Below are 21,624 nucleotides of genomic sequence, written 5' to 3'. Positions count from 1 at the left end.
TGGAGGATTTTGGGTGTTGTCTAAGTCCTTCAACTACTTTTCTGTTCTTCTTCATGGGTTTAGGTGGTATTCAGTAGTTGGTTGATGGAGCCCGTTTTGCAGACTTCAGGTAGTTAGTTATTGGGTTTAAAGTGAAAATAATTTAGGTAGCATTTCATAATTACAGAGATTGTCCTTGAAAAGACCTTGTAGAGTTAGAGAGGTAAGCCATTTTACTACATTTCTCTAGCTTGCTAGTAGGCGCTAATGTCTAGTGAGTCTGTAAATAGAGAAGATTTAGTAACCAACAAAGTTCGAACTCAACCTCTGGATTTCCCATGTATTCTTCATCCTGATCTTGGTAGAGAGAAAAAGAAGCCAGAACTGTCACAGATCTGCTGCTGCTAAGACAGTTTATCTAGTGTGCACTGGCATGGAAAGGCTTTACCAGAGCTGTACCTGAGAGAGCATTAACGTGTCCAAGGCTTTGGTGTACCAGAGATGTGTGTGACAGATTCTGCAAGGTGTTCCCTCCTCTGCTTCCCATGCCAGACTCTGTTATTAGTTGTCTTGACATATTTGTGAGGGAAAATGTTGTCGGTCCATTTTACGTACCCCAATGTCCTGTTGAGCAATGGAATGTACTCATGAGGGTGGGAGACTATTTGATTTAAAAAAGAACAGGAGGCGTGTCAGGCTTTGATGCAGGAGAAGTTTATTGAGGCAAAGGAATGAAGAGGCAGGAGAAAGAAGTGGAAGGAATCGAGTGCAAGGTGCAAGTAGAGGGACCATCAGCTGAGGATATTTTGTTGCAGGAGTTGTTGCAGAATCCCAAGCTGGTGGCGTCAGGAGTGGTGCTGAGATCCCTCAGCAGATGGAGCCGCCCCTTCTGCCGTAGCAGCCCAGGCCTCCCAGGCCGTAGCCAAATCCACGGCCATAGCCAAGGCCGTAGCCAAAGCCACCAAATCCCCCAGAGATGGGCTGTCCCTGCACACTGAGTTCACTGCCCACAGCAGCCGAGGAGGTGGATCCGACGACGGTGTTCTGGGGGAAGGAGGTCATGATGGGTCCTGGCAGGGTGACCAGCACAGGGGCAGGGTCAATGACAACACGGGAAGCCTGGCATTGCAGGGCACAGGGCTCGTTGCAGCTGTTGGCCAGCGGGGTGGGTCCGCAGGGAGTGCAGATGTTGTTGCAGGCCATGGGTGTGGTGTGGAGGGTTCCTGGAAGAGAGAGGGAGAGAAGCAGGGCACAGTCATGGGGATGCGGGGACTGATGGAGCGTACAGGCTGTTGTGGGACTGTGGGAGGGAGTGAGGGCTACTGAGGCTGGGGCTGAGCGTGCATGAAGGGAAGGGCCAGGGGTGCAGGAGTAGGAGGGTCAGGGGTTTGAGACTCACCTTGTTGTCAGCAGGAGCAGGAGGAGAAGGCGTCAGAAAAGTGTGTGAGGGAGAGAGGCTCTGGGCCGGCTTTTATGCTGCTCCTGGAGGGGCGGGATAGCCTTGTCCCATGACCCTGGGGCATTTTACATGCTGCAGCTCTTGCCTGGTGAGTCCTGAGGTGGGGAATGTTTTTCTTTATGCAGTTCCGTGTCCTTCCCTTGGGGACGTGTCCGTCTGACCTTGGAGACAGCTTTAAAGGGAGAGTTGGGATTTGATTGTTCACTGTGTGTCAGGGAGGGCTGAATAAACAAACAGAGCCCGGGAGATTTGCAATGTCATCAGTGATGTCGTTTTGCGGCACTCGTGTGCTGTGGTTTGTGGCTTCCTTCTGATGACTGGGACTCTGTTCTGTGCCACTGAATGTCCATCAGTCCTTGTGTTGCACTCAGGAATGCTGAGGGAGCTGCTGATGTCCTGGGGAGGTCACTCTGCAAGAGTTGGGAAAGGTCCTATTGCCTAGGAGCAGGTTCTGATGGATGAAAGGGAGGTCATCCCCTTTGTGTCTTCAGTGGGGTGAAGTGACAGCATCTGGAAAACGCGAGGCTGGTCAGGCTGAACTTGTTCCATTTTTAGGGTCCATTTGGATTTCTCTACTTTACATGACAATGTACTCAGCCAGTTAAAGTGTACTTCTTGACCTCATTCAGAAATCAAAAAAACAAACAACACAACTGGCCTGATCCCTTTTTCCCCCAGGTCGTTCTCTGATACGACTTCACTTATTCCACATTCAAGGCACGAGGTATAATTTGTACATCTTTATATTTTGTTCCTGTGAGTAAAACCCAATATTTACTAACTGATGCTCAGCCAGCTCCTTCTCCCTTCTCTGTCTTGATTTGAGCATTTCTTTGTAGAATCCTCTGATTCCATGTCCTGCTCTTGACTTTCTTCCCTTCTCAGTCTGGCAGCTGCTTTTAAGCGTGAGTGGGTATTTGGGAGGATTTGCATGGAAGGTTCATATCAGGGAGGGCAGAATACACAACCAAACCATTGGAGCAGTGCAATGTCATCAGTGAGGTCATTGCCTGACATTTATGTGCTCTGGTTCGTGGATGTGTTTTGAAGAGGGGCCTCATTCCCTCCCAGCCCTGCCAGGCTGCTCCGGGATTTGCAGATGTGCTGGCGGTGTTGCCGCTGCCCTCACGTTTCATCCCTCCCCATACAGATCCCACCTGCCCAAGCTTGAAACAAGACCTGACCTTTCCTGTTGAGTGTGCTCTGTGGGTGTCTTGGTGCTCCTGTGACTTTGGAAGTTTTGATATCTGGGGCATTTTGGATTTTTACACGGGCTGTGTGCCAAAACCGGAGGCCACTTGTGACTGTGAGAAAGAGGATTTGGAGGCCACCCAGGATTGTTGGTGGGCATTGCATGATCCTCCAAAACAACCCAGGCAAGTCCAGATTGTGTATGTGCCCAGCTTGGACACCTGAGAAAGGTCTGAAGGGACAGACCTGGAGGCTTGTGGTCAGTGTCCCGAAGTCCTGACGGCAGCATGTCCCCAGTTCTGGATCCTTTTGTCCAACATAGAAAACCTGACAGGTGCTGGACATCTGCCGGGGTTCTGTAAAGGGCAGAATGGAGTTCTGCCAGGTGTTGTTTGTTGGGCAGAGTCATCCTGGGTAGGAAGGAACGTCTGGGTACCAGTTGGAACAATTGTTTTTGTCTCTGCAAAAGCTGTTTGTTTTGCGGTTGTGGTTGAGAAGAAATGGAGCAGGATGTGTCCCTGTGTGGGAAACGGGACCCGAAGTATCCAGGTTGGGATTGGGAAAAGCGTTATGACTGAGGAGGGAGAAGTGGCTTTTGCCATCTGCTCATCACTGGTGAGGTCCCACGTGAGGTGTTGTGGGCAGTTCTGGGCTCTCCAGTGAGAAAATGAAGTAGATTTAGTGAATCCAGACGGGTTCAGGACAGCAAGACACCCAAGAGTTGGGAGAGCCATTCCTAGAGGATAGGCTGAGACAGCTGGGACTGACAGTGGACAAGGATGGATGGGGGGTGTGATCAGTGTGTGCAAATCCCTGATGGCAGGGAGTGAAGTGCAGGAGCCTGGCTGTTCATATCAGTCCTCACATGCAGGGCGAGAGAGCAAGGGCACGAGTGAAAACAAATGGGATTTCCTGGGGAAAGAATAATAGAGTGTTTCATTGTGAGGATGGCCCGAGTGTGGAAGAAATGTTGGAGTGTTTGTCCTGAGAGATGGAAGACTGAACTGTCCATGGTGCTGGAAATCCTGCCCTTGATGACTCTGTTTGAGCAGGGCAGTGGAAGCACATGCACTCCAGATTTCCTGCCCAAGTGGTTGATGCAGTTCCTCAGTTGGCTTGAATGGCCTGAGTTGAAATTCTGGAAAGTTGGATTTTGGGATTTTAGTCTACAGTAATGCATGTGGGTCAAGATGGAGGATTTTGGGTGTTGTCTAAGTCGTTCAACTACTTCTCCGTTCTTCTTCATGGGTTTAGGTGGTTTTCAGTAGTTGGTTGATGGAGCCCGTTTTGCAGACTTCAGATAGTTAGTTATTGGGTATAAAGGGAAAATAATTTAGGTTGCATTTCATAATTACAGAGATTGTCCTTGAAAAGACCTTGTAGAGTTAGAGAGGTAAGCCATTTTACTACATTTCTCTAGCTTGCTAGTAGGAGCTAATGTCTAGTGAGTCTGTAAATAGAGAAGATATAGTAACCAACCAAGTTCGAACTCAACCTCTGGATTTCCCGTGTATTCTTCATCCTGATCTTGGTAGAGAGAAAAAGAAGCCAGAACTGTCACAGATCTGCTGCTGCTAAGACAGTTTATCTAGTGTGCACTGGCATGGAAAGGCTCTACCAGAGCTGTACCTGAGAGAGCATTAATGTGTCCAAGGCTTTGGTGTACCAGAGATGTGTGTGACAGATTCTGCAAGGTGTTCCCTCCTCTGCTTCCCATGCCAGACTCTGTTATTAGTTGTCTTGACATATTTGTGAGGGAAAATGTTGTCGGTCCATTTTACGTACCCCAATGTCCTGTTGAGCAATGGAATGTACTCATGAGGGTGCGAGACTATTTGATTTAAAAAAGAACAGGAGGCGTGTCAGGCTTTGATGCAGGAGAAGTTTATTGAGGCAAAGGAATGAAGAGGCAGGAGAAAGAAGTGGAAGGAATCGAGTGCAAGGTGCAAGTAGAGGGACCATCAGCTGAGGATATTTTGTTGCAGGAGTTGTTGCAGAATCCCAAGCTGGTGGCGTCAGGAGTGGTGCTGAGATCCCTTAGCAGATGTAGCCGCCCCTTCTGCCGTAGCAGCCCAGGCCTCCCAGGCCGTAGCCAAATCCACGGCCATAGCCAAGGCCGTAGCCAAAGCCACCAAATCCCCCAGAGATGGGCTGTCCCTGCACACTGAGTTCACTGCCCACAGCAGCCGAGGAGGTGGATCCGACGGCGGTGTTCTGGGGGAAGGAGGTCATGATGGGTCCTGGCAGGGTGACCAGCACAGGGGAAGGGTTGATGATGACACGGGAATCCTGGCATTGCAGGGCACAGGGCTCGTTGCAGCTGTTGGCCAGCGGGGTGGGTCCGCAGGGAGTGCAGATGTTGTTGCAGGCCATGGGTGTGGTGTGGAGGGTCCCTGGAAGAGAGTGGAGTAGGACAAGGCATGGGGATGTGAGGGGTGGTGATGCAGAAGAGAGAGGGAATGTGGAGGCTGCTGTGGGTGTTTGGGGAGGTGTGAGGTCGGCTGAGGCTGGGGCTGAGCATGTTGGCAGAGAGGGGCCAGGGATGCAGGAATAGGAGGGTCAGGGAATTGAGACTCACTTTGTTGTCAGCAGGAGCAGGAGGAGAAGGCGTCAGGAAAGTGTGTGAGGGAGAGAGGCTCTGGGCCGGCTTTTATGCTGGTTGTGGAGGGGTGGGACCACCTTGGCCCCTTACCTTGGGGCATTTTTCAGGCAGAAAGTCTTGCTGGCTCACCCTGGTGAGTCATTGTGTTTTCAGTGTTTTCCTTCCTGGATGTTCTGCAGTTCTGTGTCCTTGGCAGAGTCTGTCCAAGGATGTGATATGCCTCACAACTCTCTCCAATGATTGAGGACTGAGACCCCAGTCTTTGGAAGGAGTCCCTGGCCTGGTTGAGGTCCAACGCCTACCAAATCTTGAAAGACTGGTATGCATCTCCATGGGAACTGAGTGCCAGAACAATGGAACTGGTCAAGCCCGCTTGTTTGAACTGGCCTGCTCGTACCAGGTGTACGTTGCAGCATGTTTCTGGGCACCCAAACTCAACACAGGAGGCTCCCGCCTTGGCTCTGTGCCCCTCGCCTTGGTCCCAACCTTGATTGACCTATAGAAACTCTGGAGACCCCCTGCTCACTTCGTGTACACCCCACTGGAGACACTCGCGTCTACAGGCATCTTCAAAAGCCTCGAGGACTCGACTCTCCATGTTGGTAGCTATAATCCCCATTCCCTCTTTCTCTGTCTTTCTTACAATTCTCTTTCTCTCCCCACTATCACATTTGTTGGCACTAAATAAAGGTGCATTTGTGATTGAATAAACTGAGTTTGTCCCCCGCTGTGTCTTTTGCGCTCTGAGATCCCTAAAACGAACCATCACAAACCCCGCTTGTGTGAGCGGATCGTGACAGTCCTTCATTTGGGTCCGTGCCCATTTGACCGTGGCAGCACATTTCAATTGGGAAAAAGAGGCCAATGGATTGGTATGGGCTTTGTCTTGATTGTAGAAGATGCAAACAAAGCCTACCGGAATTTGAGTGTTGTGTCGTGTCTTCAGTTAACCCCCAGCCATTCCTTCTGGCCAAACCTACTTCCCTGCAGCCTGGGATATGGTTGATGTTCTGGGCTGAAATTTCATAAATGGATCATGAGGTGGCAATGTACCCTTGACTGTGAAAAGCTCCAGCAGTTATCTGGAGAGGATTAGGAAAAGAAATACCAAGCAGGGTGAGGCAGTTGACCCTCCTGTTGCACACCACTGTTGGAGCTCCGGAATGAAACAAGGCCATGGACATTGTTGACCGAGAGCAGTGCAGGGAGACCATGACACTGATGGGACTGGAGTATCCTTAAAATGAGGAGAAGCTGAGAGAGCTGGGAGTTCTTTCAGAGAGGAGGAAAGAATGCAAATGGGACACCTGTCAATGTGCCATGGAATGACCTCAGTGATGACACCCCAAATCTCCTATGAATCTTCTACGTGTGACACGCACCATCAACAACAACACCTTAGTCTCTAATCCTTGCAACTTCAACCCACCACCAAGGTCAGATGGAGATGGCCTCGGGGGCAGAACATGAAATTGCACAATTCCTCAGAGGAACAACTGCTCCATGACAAAGAAGGAAAGAGGACCTCGCTGTCTGTCCGTTAATAATTATTGGGTTTTGCTCACAGGAACAACTCATTAAGACTTACAAATTATAGGTTATGAAAACTTGTGGCTTGAACACAGAAGAAAGGAACTGATGTCACAGACCAGCCTGGGAAAAAGGGATCGGGCCCCATTTGTTGTTTATTGGATTTCTGAATGAGGCCAAGGAGTACACTGTAAAGGACAAAGTATATTGTTGTGTAAATTTCAAAATGCAAGAAGCCAAATGACACTGGAACAAGTTCAGCCCTGAACTGCCTCTCGTTTTCCAGATGCTCTTTCTTGATGCCACTGAAGATAAAAAAGGGAGGAGCTCTCTTTCCTCTCAGGCACTGTGACCTTTCCAAGCTTTTATGAAGTGACCTCCCCAGGACATCAGCAGCTCCCTCAGCATTCTTGGGTGCAACACAAGGACTGATGGACATCCAGTGGCACAGAAGAGGAGCCCAGTGTTCACAAAACACTCACAAACCACAGAACACAAGCGCCACAAAATGACATCACTGATGACATTGCACTTCTTTCGGGCTCTGGTTGTTTATTGACCCCTCCCTGACACACATTCAACAGTCAAATCCACCTAAACGCCAACTCCTGTCTCCTGTCTGAAAGCTGCTGCCAAGGTCACATGGACACAGACTCAGGAACTGGATGTGGAATTGCAGAGTTGTTGGAAGGAAAACACTCCTCACATCATGACTCAGCAACCTGGGCCAGGCAAGAACTTTGGCCTGCAAAATGCCCCAAGGCCATGGGACAAGGCTGTCCCACCCCTTCACAACCAGCATAAAAGTCGGCCCAGAGCCTCTCTCCCTCACAGACTTCTCCACCTGCCTTCTCCTCCTGCTCCTGCCCACAAGGTGAGCCTCACGCCCCTGACCCTGCTGCCCCTGCACCCCCGGCCCTTCTCTTCCAGCGTGCTCTGCCCCAGTCCCAGCAGCCCTCACACCTCCCCGCAGCCCCACAACAGTCTCCACACTCCATCAACCTCATTCATCACTGCCCCTCGTCCGCCCCTCACCCCTGCCCTGCCTCACCCCCCTCTTTTCCAGGGACTCTCCACACCACACCCATGGCCTGCAACAACATCTGCAGTCCCTGCGGACCCACCCCGCTGGCCAACAGCTGCAACGAGCCCTGTGCCCTGCAATGCCAGGATTCCCGCGTCATCATCAACCCTTCCCCTGTGCTGGTCACCCTGCCAGGACCCATCATGACCTCCTTCCCCCAGAGCACCGCCGTCGGATCCACCTCCTCGGCTGCTGTGGGCACTGAACTCAGTGTGCAGGGACAGCCCATCTCTGGGGGATTTGGTGGCTTTGGCTATGGCTTTGGCGGCCTTGGCTATGGGTATGGGCTGGGAGGCCTGGGCTGCTACGGCAGAAGGGGCGGCTACATCTGCTGAGGGCCCTCAGCACCAGCCCTGACACCACGCTCCCACTGTGGGGCAGGAAGGCCCTGATCATCCGGCAAAACCCCCTCCAAGAAAAGGACCTTGGCTGGTGGTCACCCTTCTTGCACTTCAGCCCTGCTTCCATCCTTTTGCTGCTTATGGTCTTTCAGTCTTCTACCTCAATAAAGTTTTTCTGCATCACATCTTAAGATGAGTCCTTCTTCTTTTGATCCCAAGACTCTTCCAATCTCACTCTGCACTGAGCCAGGGTTCCAGTCATCTGGGTGGGTGAAAAAGTGCTCCAAGACTGCTCTTAGGATTTATTTCTCCCTTCTTCCACCAACTGGCGCACCTTGTTCTTCCAGTGAATCTCATAAATCCTTCAGCTACTGAATCACAGATCTCAATACACTAAGGCAGATCTATCCCTGCCTCTGGCACAAGCCTCTCTGGGTGGTGTGTTCCCTTTGGCTGGACACCAGTTACTTCTGTCCCTCATCATCTTCCAGGCCCATCTACAGATCTCATGAAGCAGGTCCATGTCTTCCTTGTCTTTCGGGGGCTCTGAGTTCAACATGGAACTCTGGTGTTAGTACAGGGGAGCAGAGGGTGAGATTCCCCCACTCTCTTGTGCTGCCCACACTGTGGGGATGAGCCCAGGATACGAGGGGGAGTTTCTGGTCGGTGAGTGCACATGGTCAGGGCACATCCAATTCTTCATCCAACACCCCAAGTCCTCCTTCTTGGGGCTGCTCTCAATCCCCTCCTCACCCATCCTGTATCCTGCATGTTAGGGATTGCTCCAATCCAGGTGCAGAAGATTCTACCCCTCTGGTCTGCTCTGGTGATATTGAAGAACTGTGTTTATCTCTGGGTTGCTGGGAATAAGGAAGACAAGGCTCTGCTGGAGAAGATCAAGAGTATGGCCTTGAGGATGATCACTGGCTGATGGTTTGGGACAGCCTTGGCCCATGATTTTCGGGCATTTCGCAGGCAGAAGCTGTTGCCTGGCACAGCCTGTTGAGTCATGAAGTTGGGAACATTTTGCTTCCTGCAGCTGTTAAATTTCATGTTCTGCTCTTGAGGCCATGTCCATCTGACCTTGGCAACAGCTTTAGTGGGTTGGTATTGGTTCCAGCATGGGTGGATGAGGGAAGGTGGACCAATATCCTGTACCTGGAATTGTGCAAAGCTTTTGTTCCTGTACCAGACAACATCCTTTTCTCTAAGCCAGAGAGTTGTGGAGTTAATGGTTGGACCTCTGGCAGGATAAGGAATGGGCAGGATGGTCTCATTCAAATGTTGTGGTCAATGGCTCCACATCCCTGTGTGGAGAACAGTGATGAGCGGTGACCCACACAGACTCATACTGGAACTGTTATAACTTCCCATCTTTGTCAGGGATGTGGGGAATGGGTTTTAAGTGCCCCCCTGGCAAGACTGGGGATGACAACAAGGTGTGTGGTGTGGTTTATGGTATGAGCCATGGGATGGCATCCAGAGAGTTCTGGATGGGCTGGTGTGAAGCTCGCGAAGGCCAACAGGGCCAAGTGCACGATCCTGAATGTGGCTCAGAGCAATCTCAGAAATGGATATTGGATTGGTGATGATTGAGAGCATGTCTGAGGAGAAGGACTTGGGGTGTTGGTGCAGAACTGGACATGACCCGGCCATGTGAACGTGCTGACAAGAAACCACCCATGTCTTGGGCTCATCCCCACAGCAAGGGCAGAATGTGAGGGGGGATTCTGCCCCTCTGCTCCACCTGGTGAGGCTGGAGTTGTTCTTTCAATTCTGGGACATAAAAATAAGGATGGTATGGATCTATTTGAGCAGATGTAGAGGCAGTCATGGAAGCTGATGAGGGGCTGGAGTAACTGGTGTACTGGAAAAGTAAACACAGCACCCAGGAGGGGCTGGTATCAGAGGCAGGGATAGACCTGCATTGGTGTAGCCAGGCCAGGAATCAAGAAAGGGAATGGTTTGTGAGATACATTGCAAGAGCTAAGTGTGGCAGTGTGTCCCAGTGAGGGAAAAGACATTTCAGGCTGTGATACCAGAGAAATTTATTGAGACACAAAAACAATGAAAGGTCATGAGCAGACGTGGGAAGGGAGCAGGTCTGAGGTGCAAGTAGAGAAACCATCAGCTGAAGCCTCTGCTTCCAGCATATTTGGCCAGAGCACCAAGGCCTTCCTACCCAACAGTGGGAGCAGCCCACCAGAGCTACCCAATGGTCTCTGGCTTGGGACAAGGGGTTTGCAGCAGAGGGAGCTGGACAGAGCCAAAGGGGAGATGAAGAGCAGGGAGTGGGAGAAGAGAAGCAGGAAGATGGGTCATGTGTGCAGGCAGCCCGGGCTGGCCCCTTGGCTGCTGCCTTGCCTGGTGCCCTGAGAGCAGGAGCTGGAAGTGCTGAGCCCCTTGGAGAGCCTTGGCCCCGAGAGGCATCCTCAATGCCTGAGATGTGTTCCAGGGAGTGGGTGGTTGGTGTCAGGGCTGGTGCTGAGGGCCCTCAGCAGATGGAGCCGCCCCTTCTGCCGTAGCAGCCCAGGCCTCCCAGGCCGTAGCCAAATCCACGGCCATAGCCAAGGCCGTAGCCAAAGCCACCAAATCCCCCAGAGATGGGCTGCCCCTGCACACTGAGTTCAGTGCCCACAGCAGCCGAGGAGGTGGATCCGACGGCGGTGCTCTGGGGGAAGGAGGTCATGATGGGTCCTGGCAGGGTGACCAGCACAGGGGAAGGGTTGATGATGACGCGGGAATCCTGGCATTGCAGGGCACAGGGCTCGTTGCAGCTGTTGGCCAGCGGGGTGGGTCCGCAGGGACTGCAGATGTTGTTGCAGGCCATGGGTGTGGTGTGGAGGGTCCCTGGAAGAGAGGGGGGTGAGGCAGGACAGGGCTGTGGGGGTTTGACGGGCAGTGCTGCAGGAGTGTGAGGGAGTGTGGCGACTGTTGGTGGTGTTGTGGAGGTGTGAGGACAGCTGAGGCTGGGAGTGAGCGTGCTGGAAGAGAGGGACCAGGGGGTCAGGAGCAGGAGGGTCAGGGGTTTGAGGCTCACCTGGTGGTCAGCAGGAGCAGGAGGAGAAGGTGTCAGGAGAAGTGTGTGAGGGAGAGAGGCTCTGGGCCAGCTTTTATGCTGGTTGTGGAGGGGCGGGACAGCCTTGTCACTTGGCCTTGGGGCATTTTGCAGACAGCAGCTCTTTGTTGGCCCAGTCTGGTGAGTCATTCAGTGGAGAGTATTTTCCCTCCCTGAATTCTGCAGTGTCATCTCCTGCCCTTGAGGCTGTTTCCATCTGACCTTGGAGGGACCTTTAGAGTGAGATTTGGTCTGTGGGAGGATTTGCTTGTTTGATTCATGTCTGGGAAGGCTGAATAAACAAGCAGACACCAGCAGAGTTGCGATATCATCAGTGATGTCATTTTGTAGCACCCGTGTGCTGTGGTTTGTGAATGCCCTGTGAAGACTGGGCTCCTCTTCTGTGCCACTGGATGTCCATCAGTCCTTGTGTTGCACCCAGGAATGCTGAGGGAGCTGCTGATCTCCTGGGGAGGTCACTCTGCAATAACTTGGAATGGTCCCAGTGCCTGCGAGTGTTTCCTGACGGATGAAAGACAAAGGCTCTTGCCCTTGTGTCATCTGTGTGATCAAGGGAGGATCTTGGAAAGCAGAGGCTGTTCAGGCCGAACTTGTTCCAGTATTATAGTCTATTAAGATTTCTGAAATTTACCCCACAAGGTATTCTATAATTTAAAGTGTATTTCTCGACCTCATTTTAGAAATCAAAAAAACCAACAACAAACGCGGGCCCATCCCTTTTTTCCCGCCCCGGTGTGTGACGTCAATTCATTTATTCCCTGTTCAAGCCAAAGGGTTTCGTAACTTATGTCCTGTCAGCCATAATACTGTGTTCTTATTAGCAAAAAGAAGTAATTACCAATGCACAGTTAGTGAATTGTTCTTTCCTTCTCAGTCACGATGCTAGAGTTCCTTTGTGGGATTCTGCAATTCCACGTCCTTCCCTTGAGGCTGTGTCCATCTGACCTTGCCGGCAGCTTTTAAGCTGTATTAGAGGTCATATGCTGGTCTTGATGGTTTATGTCAGAGGCTGGGTTGAAGACGTGACCAAAGCTCTGTGGAGATGGGGTGTCATCACTGAGGTCACCCCATGGCATTGGTGTGCTGTGTTTTGTGTGTGTGTGGAGAAGAGGGACCCCATTTCCTCACAGAGATTTTAGGCTGCTCTGAGCTTTGCAGGTGTTCTGGGAGTGAGCTTCTGCCCCTCTGATCACGTTCTCTTCCTCCCTACCTTGGCTAGAACTCTCCATGCTCCTCTCTATTCATGGCCTTTGCCATTGGAGATGGGAAAGCAATCCATGACTTAGGGAGGTGTCCTACGCTCCTCACTGTGTTGATTCATCCAAGGCACTCGTCTCAGCTGGGCCCAGCAAGGTCACACTGTGGGGTCACAGCACTGGGCTGTGACGGACACATGGAAAGGAGACCTCGTGGAGGAGAAGAAGAAGCAGCAGCATGAGGGGAACAATTACTCATAGACTGATTAGTCAACCCTTCAAACCCACTGAAGGGTTTGAGCAGTGTCTGCAGTTTAGAGATAAAGAAGTCGTGTGGGACAGTTTTCAGGCCCTGATGGAAGTCCAGGAACATGACACCAGTTACCATTCCCTTGTCAACAACAGCATTCGAGCAGGGAATGACCTGGTGATACCGGTGGAGTTTAAATGGATCATGAGGTGGCCATGTACCCTCTGATGTAAAAAGCTCCAGCAATTACCAGGACAGGATTAGGAAATACATCATAGGAAAAGTAACACGAGGAGGGTGAGGAAGTCGAGTGCCTTGTAACACACCATTGATGGTGCAACAAGGATATGGACATGGTTGACTGAAGAGCAATGCCAGGAGACCATGACACTGACAGGACTGGAGTACCCTCAAAACAAGAAGTTGACAGAGCAGAGGGCTCTTCCAGGCAGAAGAAGGCAAATGGGAAATGAGGTCATTATGCCATGGCATGTCTTCATCAATGACACATCAACTGTCCTCATGTTGTTTGAATGTTCTACATGTCCTGAAAGGCACCAGCAACAAGATTATGGTCACTAATTCTTGTAATTAAAGGCTGCTGTCAAGGTCAGATTGACACTGCCTGAGGGTCAGGACATGGAATTGCAGAATTGCATGAAAGAAAACACTCCTCACATCAGAATTCAACAGGGTGGGCCAGGCAAGAGCTGCAGCCTTCAAAATGCCCCAAGGCCAAGTGACAAGGCTGTCCCACCCCTCCAGGACCAGCATAAAAGCCGACCCAGAGCCTCTCTCTCTCACGCACTTCTCCTCACACCTTCTATTCCTGCTCCTGCTGACAAGGTGAGCCTCAATTCCCTGATCCTCCTGCTCCTGACCCACTGGTCCCTCTCTTCCAGCATGCTCGACCCCAGCCTCAGCAGCTCTCACACCTCCCCACAGCCCCACTACAGCCTCCACACTCCCCCACTCTCTTTCACCACTGCTCCCTGCTCTCCCCACAGCCCTGCCTCACCCCCCTCTCTTCCAGGAACCCTCCACACCACACCCATGGCCTGCAACAACATCTGCAGTCCCTGCGGACCCACCCCGCTGGCCAACAGCTGCAACGAGCCCTGTGCCCTGCAATGCCAGGATTCCCGTGTCATCATCAACCCTTCCCCTGTGCTGGTCACCCTGCCAGGACCCATCATGACCTCCTTCCCCCAGAGCACCGCCGTCGGATCCACCTCCTCGGCTGCCGTGGGCACTGAACTCAGTGTGCAGGGACAGCCCATCTCTGGGGGATTTGGTGGCTTTGGCTACGGCCTTGGCTATGGCCGTGGATTTGGCTACGGCCTGGGAGGCCTGGGCTGCTACGGCAGAAGGGGCGGCTCCATCTGCTGAGGGCCCTCAGCACCAGCCCTGACACCAACCACCCACTCCCTGGAACACATCTCAGGCATTGAGGACGCCTCTCGGGGCCAAGGCTCTCCAAGGGGCTCAGCACTTCCAGCTCCTGCTCTCAGGGCACCAGGCAAGGCAGCAGCCAAGGGGCCAGCCCGAGCTGCCTGCAAACATGACCCACATGCCTCCTCCTCTTCTCCCACTCCATGCTCTGCATCGCCACTTTGACCCTGTTCATTCTCCTGTGGACAAATCCCTTCTCCCAAGCCAGAGACCATCAGCATCTCCACCATTGGGCTGCTCCCACTGTGGGGCAGGAAGCCCTTGCTGCTCTGGCCAAACCTGCTGAAAGCAAAGAGGTCTTGGCTGATGGTCGCCCTACATGTACCTCAGCCCAATATCTGCCACTTGCTGCTCATGATTTTCACTTTTCTTTATACTTCAATAAAATTCTTGTGCATTGCAGCATTGTGAAGTGTCCTCTTCCTTGACACGAACACTCTTTCCACTTCCATTGCATCCCACAAACCCTTCACTTGCTTGATCCCAGGCCTGAATACACTAGTGCAGGTCTATCCCTGTCTCTAACTCAAGCCACATATGGGTGCTGTGTTCACACTGGCTGGAAATCAGTTCCTCCAGACCCTCATCATCTTCCCAGTCCGCCTACAACTCTGCTCGGGCATGTCCATGTCTTCCAAATGCACATCTCCAGTCTGAGAAGAGCAGAGCAGAGGGACAGAATTCTCCTCCCACCTGCTGCCCATGCTGTGGGGATGAGCCCAGGATACGGGGGCTTTGTGGTCTGTGGGTGTTCATGGCTGGGGCGTGTTTAATTCTTCATCCACCAACATCCCAGGTCCTTCTCTGGGCTGCTCTCAACCTCCCTCATTGTCCAGTCTGTGGTCATGTTTAGCATTGCTCCAAACCAAGTGCAGGGGCTTGCATTTGGCCACATTCAGCTTCATGAAAATGATAAAATCCCCCTGCCCAAACTGGTTCCAGCTCCTCAGGAGGCCCTCTCTTCCCTCCAGACAACCAACCAGACTACTCAGCTTACTCCATTCCCTGATTCTGCTGAACATCCCACTCAATCCCACCGGCCATGTCCCTGAAATAGACGGGAAATAATACTGGTCCCAACAGGAACTTCTTCCTGTCACCAGTCATCCCTTTTCTCCACACACATGGAGCCAGTGACCACAACGGCTTGATTTAGACTGTCCTCTTTGAGTAAGACCATCCCACCCATTCCTTATCCACCGCATGGTTCAACCACAACTCCACATCTTTCCACACGGAATAGGCAAATGCCTTCTGCTACAGGAACAAATGCTAGGCACTAGTCCAGGTACAGGATATTGCCCCCTCTCCCCTCATCCAACAAGGCTGGAACCAATACCAGCTCATTAAAAGATGCCACCAAGGCCAGACAGACACGGCCCCAATAGCTGGACATGATCCTGGAGAGCTGAGGGAAGCAAAACACTCCCCACCTTATGATTTGCCAGAGATGCTGCCTGAAAAAATGTCCCAATGTCATGGCCAATTGCTGTCCCAAACCTTCAGCCCCAGATCATCCTCAAGGTCATACTCTGGATGTTATCCAGCAGAGTCTTGTCTTCCTTATTCCCAGTAAGCCAGAGATAAACACATCTCTCTAGTGTGAGCAGAGAAGAGCAGAGGGGAAGAATTTCCCTCTCCTGGAATGGAGCAATCCCAAACCTGCAGGATACAGGATGGGTGAGGAGGGGATTGAGAGCAGCCCCAAGAAGGAGGACTTGGGGTGATGGATAAAGAATTGGATGTGCCCTGACCATGTGCACTCACTGACCAGAAACTGCCCCTAGTATCCTGGGCTCATCCCCACAACGTGGGCAGCACAAGAGAGTGGGAGAATCTCACCCTCCGCTCTCTTGTACTAAGACCAGAGTTCCGTGTTGAACTCGGAGCCCCTGAAAGACAGGGAAGACATGGACCTGCTTGAGGGAATGTGTAGAAGGGTTTGGAAGATGATGAGGGTCAGGAGCAACTGGTGTCCAGCCAAAGGGAACACACCACTCAGAGAGGCTTGTGCCAGAGGCAGGGATAGATCTGCCTTAGTGTATTGAGGTCTGTGATTCAGTAGCTGAAGGTTTGATGGAATGCAATGGAAGAGGTGAGTGTGCTAATGGATAGTAGAACTGGGGAAGTAGCACATAAAAGAGATCTTGGGGCTCTTTTTCACCCACCCCTGTGGTCTCTACAACACTGGGACAGTACTGAGCAGTGGTAGGGAGATTCCCGGGAACAGTAGGAAAGAGGACTCATCTGAAGCTATGATGCAGGAAGATTTTATTGAGGTAGAACAATGAAAACTCAGGAGCGGCCAGTGAAAGGGAGCTGGTCTAAGGGGCAAGAAGGGTGACCATCAGCCGAGGTGCTTTGCTTGCAGGAGGTTGTGCCAGACTTTCTGCCATGCAGAGGGAGCAGCCCAGCAGACATGTCGGATGATCTCTGGCTGGAGTGAAGTGGTTTGCAGCACAGGAGACCACAAATAGACAAAGGGGTGATACAAAGCAGGGAGTGAGAGAAGAGCAGCAGGAAGATGAGCCATGTGTGCAGGCAGCCCGGGCTGGGCCCTTGGCTGCTGCCTTGCCTGGTGCCCTGAGAGCAGGAGCTGGAAGTGCTGAGCCCCTTGGAGAGCCTTGGCCCCGAGAGGCGTCCTCAATGCCTGAGATGTGCTCCAGGGAGTGGGTGGTTGGTGTCAGGGCTGGTGCTGAGGGCCCTCAGCAGATGGAGCCGCCCCTTCTGCCGTAGCAGCCCAGGCCTCCCAGGCCGTAGCCAAATCCACGGCCATAGCCAAGGCCGTAGCCAAAGCCACCAAATCCCCCAGAGATGGGCTGTCCCTGCACACTGAGTTCAGTGCCCACGGCAGCCGAGGAGGTGGATCCGACGGCGGTGCTCTGGGGGAAGGAGGTCATGATGGGTCCTGGCAGGGTGACCAGCACAGGGGAAGGGTTGATGATGACGCGGGAATCCTGGCATTGCAGGGCACAGGGCTCGTTGCAGCTGTTGGCCAGCGGGGTGGGTCCACAGGGACTGCAGATGTTGTTGCAGGCCATGGGTGTGGTGTGGAGGGTCCCTGGAAAGAGAGTTGGGTGAGGCAGGGCAGGGGAATGGAGGTGCAAGGGGTGGTGATGGAAGAGGACAAAGGAGTGTGGAAGCTGTTGTGGATCTGTGGGGAGGTGTGAGGGCTGCTGAGGCTGGGGCTGAGCGTGCTGGCTGAGAGGGACCAGGGGATCAGGAGCAAGAGGGCTGGGGAAATGAGGCTCACCTTCTTGTCAGCAGGAGCAGGAGAAGGTCTCAGGAGAAGTGTGTGAGGGAGAGAGGCTCTGAGACGGCTTTTATGCTGGTTCTGGAGGGGCGGGACAGCCTTGTCCCATGGCCTTGGGGCATTTTTTAGGCAGCAGCTCTTTGCTGGACAAGCCTTTTGAGTCATGAGGTGTGGAATGTTTTCCTTCCCACAGCTCTGCAGTGTCATATCCAACTCTTAAGGCCGTGTCCTTCTGACATTGGCGGCAGCTTTAGTAGATGGCATTTGGCGGATTTGATTGTTTGAAATTTGCCAGGGAAGGCTGAATAAACATGTAGAGCCATGAAGATCTGCGATGTCATCGCTGAGGTAATTTTGTGGCACTCGTATGCTGTGGTTTGTCAGTGCCTTGTGAAGACTGGGCTCCTCTTCTGTGCCACTGGATGTCCATCAGTCCTTTTGTTGCACCCAAGAATGCTGAGGGAGCTGCTGATGTCCTGGGGAGGTCAGTCTGCAATACCTTGGCAAGGTTCTGGTGGCTTTTATTTATGAAATAGAGTTTATACCCTTGTGTCTTAGATGTGAGCAAGAGGGAGATTCTGGAAAATGAGAGGCTGTTTAGGCTGAACATGTTCCATTTTCTCGTTCCATTTGGATTTCTGAAATTCACTTGACCATGTACTCTATCAGTAACATGTATTCCTTGGCCTCATTCAAAAGTCCTAGAAATAACAACAAACAAGGCTTGGTCCCTTTTTTCACAAAAATATGTGTCAACAACTCACTTTTTCCGCATTCAACCACAAGGTGTCATAACTTATAATCATAAGTATTAATCTTTTGTTCCTGTGAGCAAAACCCAATAATTAGTATATGGACAGCCAGCAAGCTCCTCTTTCCTTCTCTGCCATGCTTTGGTTGTTCCTCTGTGGAATTGTGCAATTTCATGTTCTGCTCCTGAGGCCATCTCCATCTGACCTTGGTGATAGTTTTCAGTTGCGAGAATTAGAGACCAATGCGTTGTTGTTGATGGTGTAGGCCAGGACATGTAGGAGATTCAAGTAAAGCTTACAAGGACTGGGGTGTTGTCACTGAGGTCATTCCATGACATATTGACAACGGGTCCTATTTGTATTCTCACCTCCTGCCTGGATGAACTCCCAGCTCTTTCAGCTTCTCCTCATCTTAAGGATACGCCAGTCCCATCAGTGTCATGGTGGCCTTGCACTGCTCTTGGTCAACCACGCTCATGTCCATGTGGCTTCACCTCTGGTGGGGAACAGGCTGTTCAGCTCCCACAACCTGCTTGTATTTCTCTTCCTAATCCTGTCCTGGAAACTGCCGGAGATTTTTACCATAAAGGGCACATGGTGACATCAAGATCCTTTTATGCTTCACCAGGAACAGAAGATCCTTCCCTGCTAGAATGTTTTGGTTGCCAAGGGAAGGGGAACTGGTGTCATATGCCTGAACTGCTGTCAGGGCTTTAACACAGTCCCACATAACATCTTTGTCTCTAAGCTGCAGACATGTGGGTTGCAAGGGTGGACTGATGAATGGATGAGGAACAGCCAGAGAGTGATGGTCAATGGCTCAGTGTACAGGTGGAGGCTGATGATGAGGCCTTCAGGCCTCTGCCTTGGACTGGTGATCTTGAATACCTTTATAAAGGACATGAGCAGTGAGATCGAGACCACCCTCAGCATGTTTTCAGGTGCCAGGAAGCTGAGCAGTGCAGTCGACACAAGGACAATGAGAGATCCCATAACGGGGACACTGGGAGTGTTGAGAACATAAGAACCTCTTGTGGTTCAACTACTTCAAGTTCAAGCTTCTGCACCTGGGGTGGGACGGTCCCAGACATGAGAAGAGCTTTGGAGAGGAGATCCTGAAGAACAGTTCCACAGAGAATGACAGGAGGGTTCGGGCGGACCAAAATCTTGTCAGGAAATACCGATGTGAATTTTCAGCACAAAACACCAGTCATATCTTGGGCTGCATAGAAAGAAGTGTAGTCAGCGGGGGGCTGGGGGTCAGTTGGAGACGTGACAATGTCATTCTCCGTGTCATGGCACAGACCAAATGGATTGAGAGTTGGCCATGCATCCTTGCAGCATTAGAACTTCTGGAAAAGGGTTTCTAGCAGATTGACACTTTCTGTGTCCTCAGAGATAAGGACTGCGGATTTGGGGTGATGTGTTGGGCCCTACAGTGGAAGAAAGTCATGGACTTAGTGAAGCAGGAACCGTGCATGGGTTCACAGCCTCACAGTAAGAGGTTGAATGGACCATAGAATCCTTGTTGTGATTAGAAATGAGAGATGTTTGAGGTTTATTTTTGCGGGGAAGAATGGACGAAGTAGATGTTGTGAGTGTTCCATGGCATGATCTCACTCATAACACCCCAGTTCCTGTAGGCTTTCTTGTCATCTTCTGCATGCCTAATGCAAAAGAACTATACCAATCCTTTGACCTCTACTCCTCAAAATTAAAAACTACCACAAAGGTCAGATGGGCATACCCTCTAGAGAAGAACACAGAATCACAGAATACCTCAAAGACATGCCGGCACCATGACAGAGGGGGAAATAGGATCACAAAGACGATCCAGCAGCAGTCAGTGTTTTTTCCTAAAAGGAACAAAATATTACAACTGACAGGATATAAGTTTATGAAACCATAAGGCGTGAATGCGGAATAAGCAAATTCACATCACAGATGAGCCTGGGCAAAATGTGATCAAGCATTTTTGGTCGCTTGTTTATTTGATTTCTTAAAGAGGTAAAGAAATACACTTTAAACGACAGAGTATGTTTCCATGGGAAGCTGAGAAATCCACATGGATCACAGCACTGGAACAAATTCAACCTAACCAGGCTCTAATTCCCAGAACCTCCCTCTTGATCCTACACAAGAAACGAGGGCATGGGGTCCCTTTCATCCATCAGGAACTGCTCCCAGGCACTGAGACCTTTCCAAGTTATTGCAGCGTGACCTCCCCAGGACATCAGCAGCTCCCTCAGCATTCCTGGGTGCAACACAAGGACTGATGGACATCCAGTGGCACGTAAGAGGGGCCCAGTCTTCACAAGGCACCCACAAACCACAGCACAAGTGTGCCACAAAATGACATCACTGATGACATTGCACCTCTGCTAGGCTCTGGTTGTTTATTCAGCCCTCCCTGACTCACATCTAACAAAGAAAACCACCCCAATACAAATGCAATGAAGTGACTGCCAAGGTCAGACGGACATGGCTTCAAGGGCAGGATATGGAATAGCAGAATTGCGTGAAGGAAAACACCCCCCAGCTCATGACTACCCAACCCTGCCCAGGCAAAGCTGATTCCCTCAAAATACCCGAAGGCCACGGGACAAGGCTGTCCCGCCCCTCCACGACCAGCATAAAAGCCGGCCCAGAGCCTCTCTCCCTCACACACTTCTCCTGATACCTTCTACTCCTGCTCCTGCTGAGAACCAGGTGAGCCTTAAGTCCCTGACCCTCCTGCCCATCCACCCTTGGTCCCTCTCTCCCAGCACCCTTGCCCCAGCCTCAGCAGCACTCAGGCCTTCCCACAGACCCACAACAGCCTCCACACTCCCTCGTCCTCCTTCAACACCACCCCTTGCACCCCCCAAACCCCCACAGCCCTGCCTCACCCCTCTCTCTTCCAGAGACCCTCCACACCACACCCATGGCCTGCAACAACATCTGCACTCCCTGCGGACCCACCCCGCTGGCCAACAGCTGCAACGAGCCCTGTGCCCTGCAATGCCAGGATTCCCGCGTCATCATCAACCCTTCCCCTGTGCTGGTCACCCTGCCAGGACCCATCATGACCTCCTTCCCCCAGAGCACCGCCGTCGGATCCACCTCCTCGGCTGCCATGGGCACTGAACTCAGTGTGCAGGGACAGCCCATCTCTGGGGGATTTGGTGGCTTTGGCTACGGCCTTGGCTATGGCCGTGGATTTGGCTACGGCCTGGGAGGCCTGGGCTGCTATGGCAGAAGGGGCGGCTACATCTGCTAAGAGGCCAACCCGGGCTGCCTGCAAACGCGGCCCATCTGCCTTCTCTTCTCCCACTCCCTGCTCCGCATCACCCCTTTGGCTCTGTCCAGTCCTCTCTGCTGCAAACCCCTTCTCCCATTTCATAGACCACTGGGCACCGCTGCTGGGCTGCTCTCACTGTGGGGCGGAAAGTCCTTGGTGCTCTGGAGAAACCTCCT

At 51.9% G+C, this 21,624-nt stretch overlaps 4 protein-coding genes and 3 pseudogenes across 4 annotated transcripts; 3 read left to right on the top strand and 4 right to left on the bottom strand.

Moving 5' to 3' along the window:
• Positions 1-846: 846 nt before the first annotated feature.
• On the bottom strand, positions 847-1,182 carry LOC136300733 (feather beta keratin-like). Its single transcript, XM_066203321.1, has one exon. The coding sequence runs from the start codon at positions 1,180-1,182 to the stop codon at positions 847-849; it is 336 nt and encodes a 111-aa protein (XP_066059418.1).
• A 3,484-nt stretch (positions 1,183-4,666) lies between these two features.
• On the bottom strand, positions 4,667-5,331 carry LOC136301035 (feather beta keratin-like; annotated as a pseudogene).
• A 2,182-nt stretch (positions 5,332-7,513) lies between these two features.
• On the top strand, positions 7,514-8,180 carry LOC136301030 (feather beta keratin-like). Its single transcript, XM_066203836.1, has 2 exons — positions 7,514-7,634; positions 7,825-8,180. Exons 1-2 carry the CDS (start codon positions 7,514-7,516, stop codon positions 8,178-8,180), a joined length of 477 nt encoding a protein of 158 aa, XP_066059933.1.
• A 2,500-nt stretch (positions 8,181-10,680) lies between these two features.
• Positions 10,681-11,351, bottom strand: LOC136301023 (feather beta keratin-like; annotated as a pseudogene).
• Positions 11,352-13,435: 2,084 nt separating this feature from the next.
• On the top strand, positions 13,436-14,100 carry LOC136300725 (feather beta keratin-like). Its single transcript, XM_066203307.1, has 2 exons — positions 13,436-13,557; positions 13,719-14,100. The coding sequence occupies exons 1-2, from the start codon at positions 13,436-13,438 to the stop codon at positions 14,098-14,100; spliced, it is 504 nt and encodes a 167-aa protein (XP_066059404.1).
• Positions 14,101-16,868: 2,768 nt separating this feature from the next.
• Positions 16,869-17,538, bottom strand: LOC136301016 (feather beta keratin-like; annotated as a pseudogene).
• A 199-nt stretch (positions 17,539-17,737) lies between these two features.
• Positions 17,738-21,427, top strand: LOC136300718 (uncharacterized). Its single transcript, XM_066203296.1, is given in 5 exon segments — positions 17,738-17,764; positions 18,917-19,109; positions 20,733-20,780; positions 20,783-20,877; positions 21,074-21,427. Coding segments are annotated over 5 exon segments (717 nt in total).
• Positions 21,428-21,624: the final 197 nt, after the last annotated feature.

Source organism: Chamaea fasciata, unplaced genomic scaffold (assembly GCF_029207755.1).
Source record: "Chamaea fasciata isolate MVZ Bird 193981 ecotype frontalis unplaced genomic scaffold, bChaFas1.0.hap1 SCAF_1, whole genome shotgun sequence".
NCBI classification, from domain to species: Eukaryota; Metazoa; Chordata; class Aves; order Passeriformes; family Sylviidae; genus Chamaea; species Chamaea fasciata.
Note: the sequence above shows the minus strand (reverse complement) of the source record. Positions and strands in the feature narration are given on the sequence as shown.

What these genes read in the sequence shown, in the direction of transcription:
- LOC136300733 (XM_066203321.1), bottom strand. Translation starts at nt 1,182, where the DNA reads ATGGCCTGCAACAACATCTGCACTCCCTGCGGACCCACCCCGCTGGCC.
- LOC136301030 (XM_066203836.1), top strand. Translation starts at nt 7,514, where the DNA reads ATGCCCCAAGGCCATGGGACAAGGCTGTCCCACCCCTTCACAACCAGC. An exon ending in CCTCCTGCTCCTGCCCACAA is followed by an intron (nt 7,635 to 7,824) that starts GGTGAGCCTCAC and finishes CCCCCTCTTTTC; the next exon opens with CAGGGACTCTCCACACCACA.
- LOC136300725 (XM_066203307.1), top strand. Translation starts at nt 13,436, where the DNA reads ATGCCCCAAGGCCAAGTGACAAGGCTGTCCCACCCCTCCAGGACCAGC. An exon ending in TTCCTGCTCCTGCTGACAAG is followed by an intron (nt 13,558 to 13,718) that starts GTGAGCCTCAAT and finishes CTCTCCCCACAG; the next exon opens with CCCTGCCTCACCCCCCTCTC.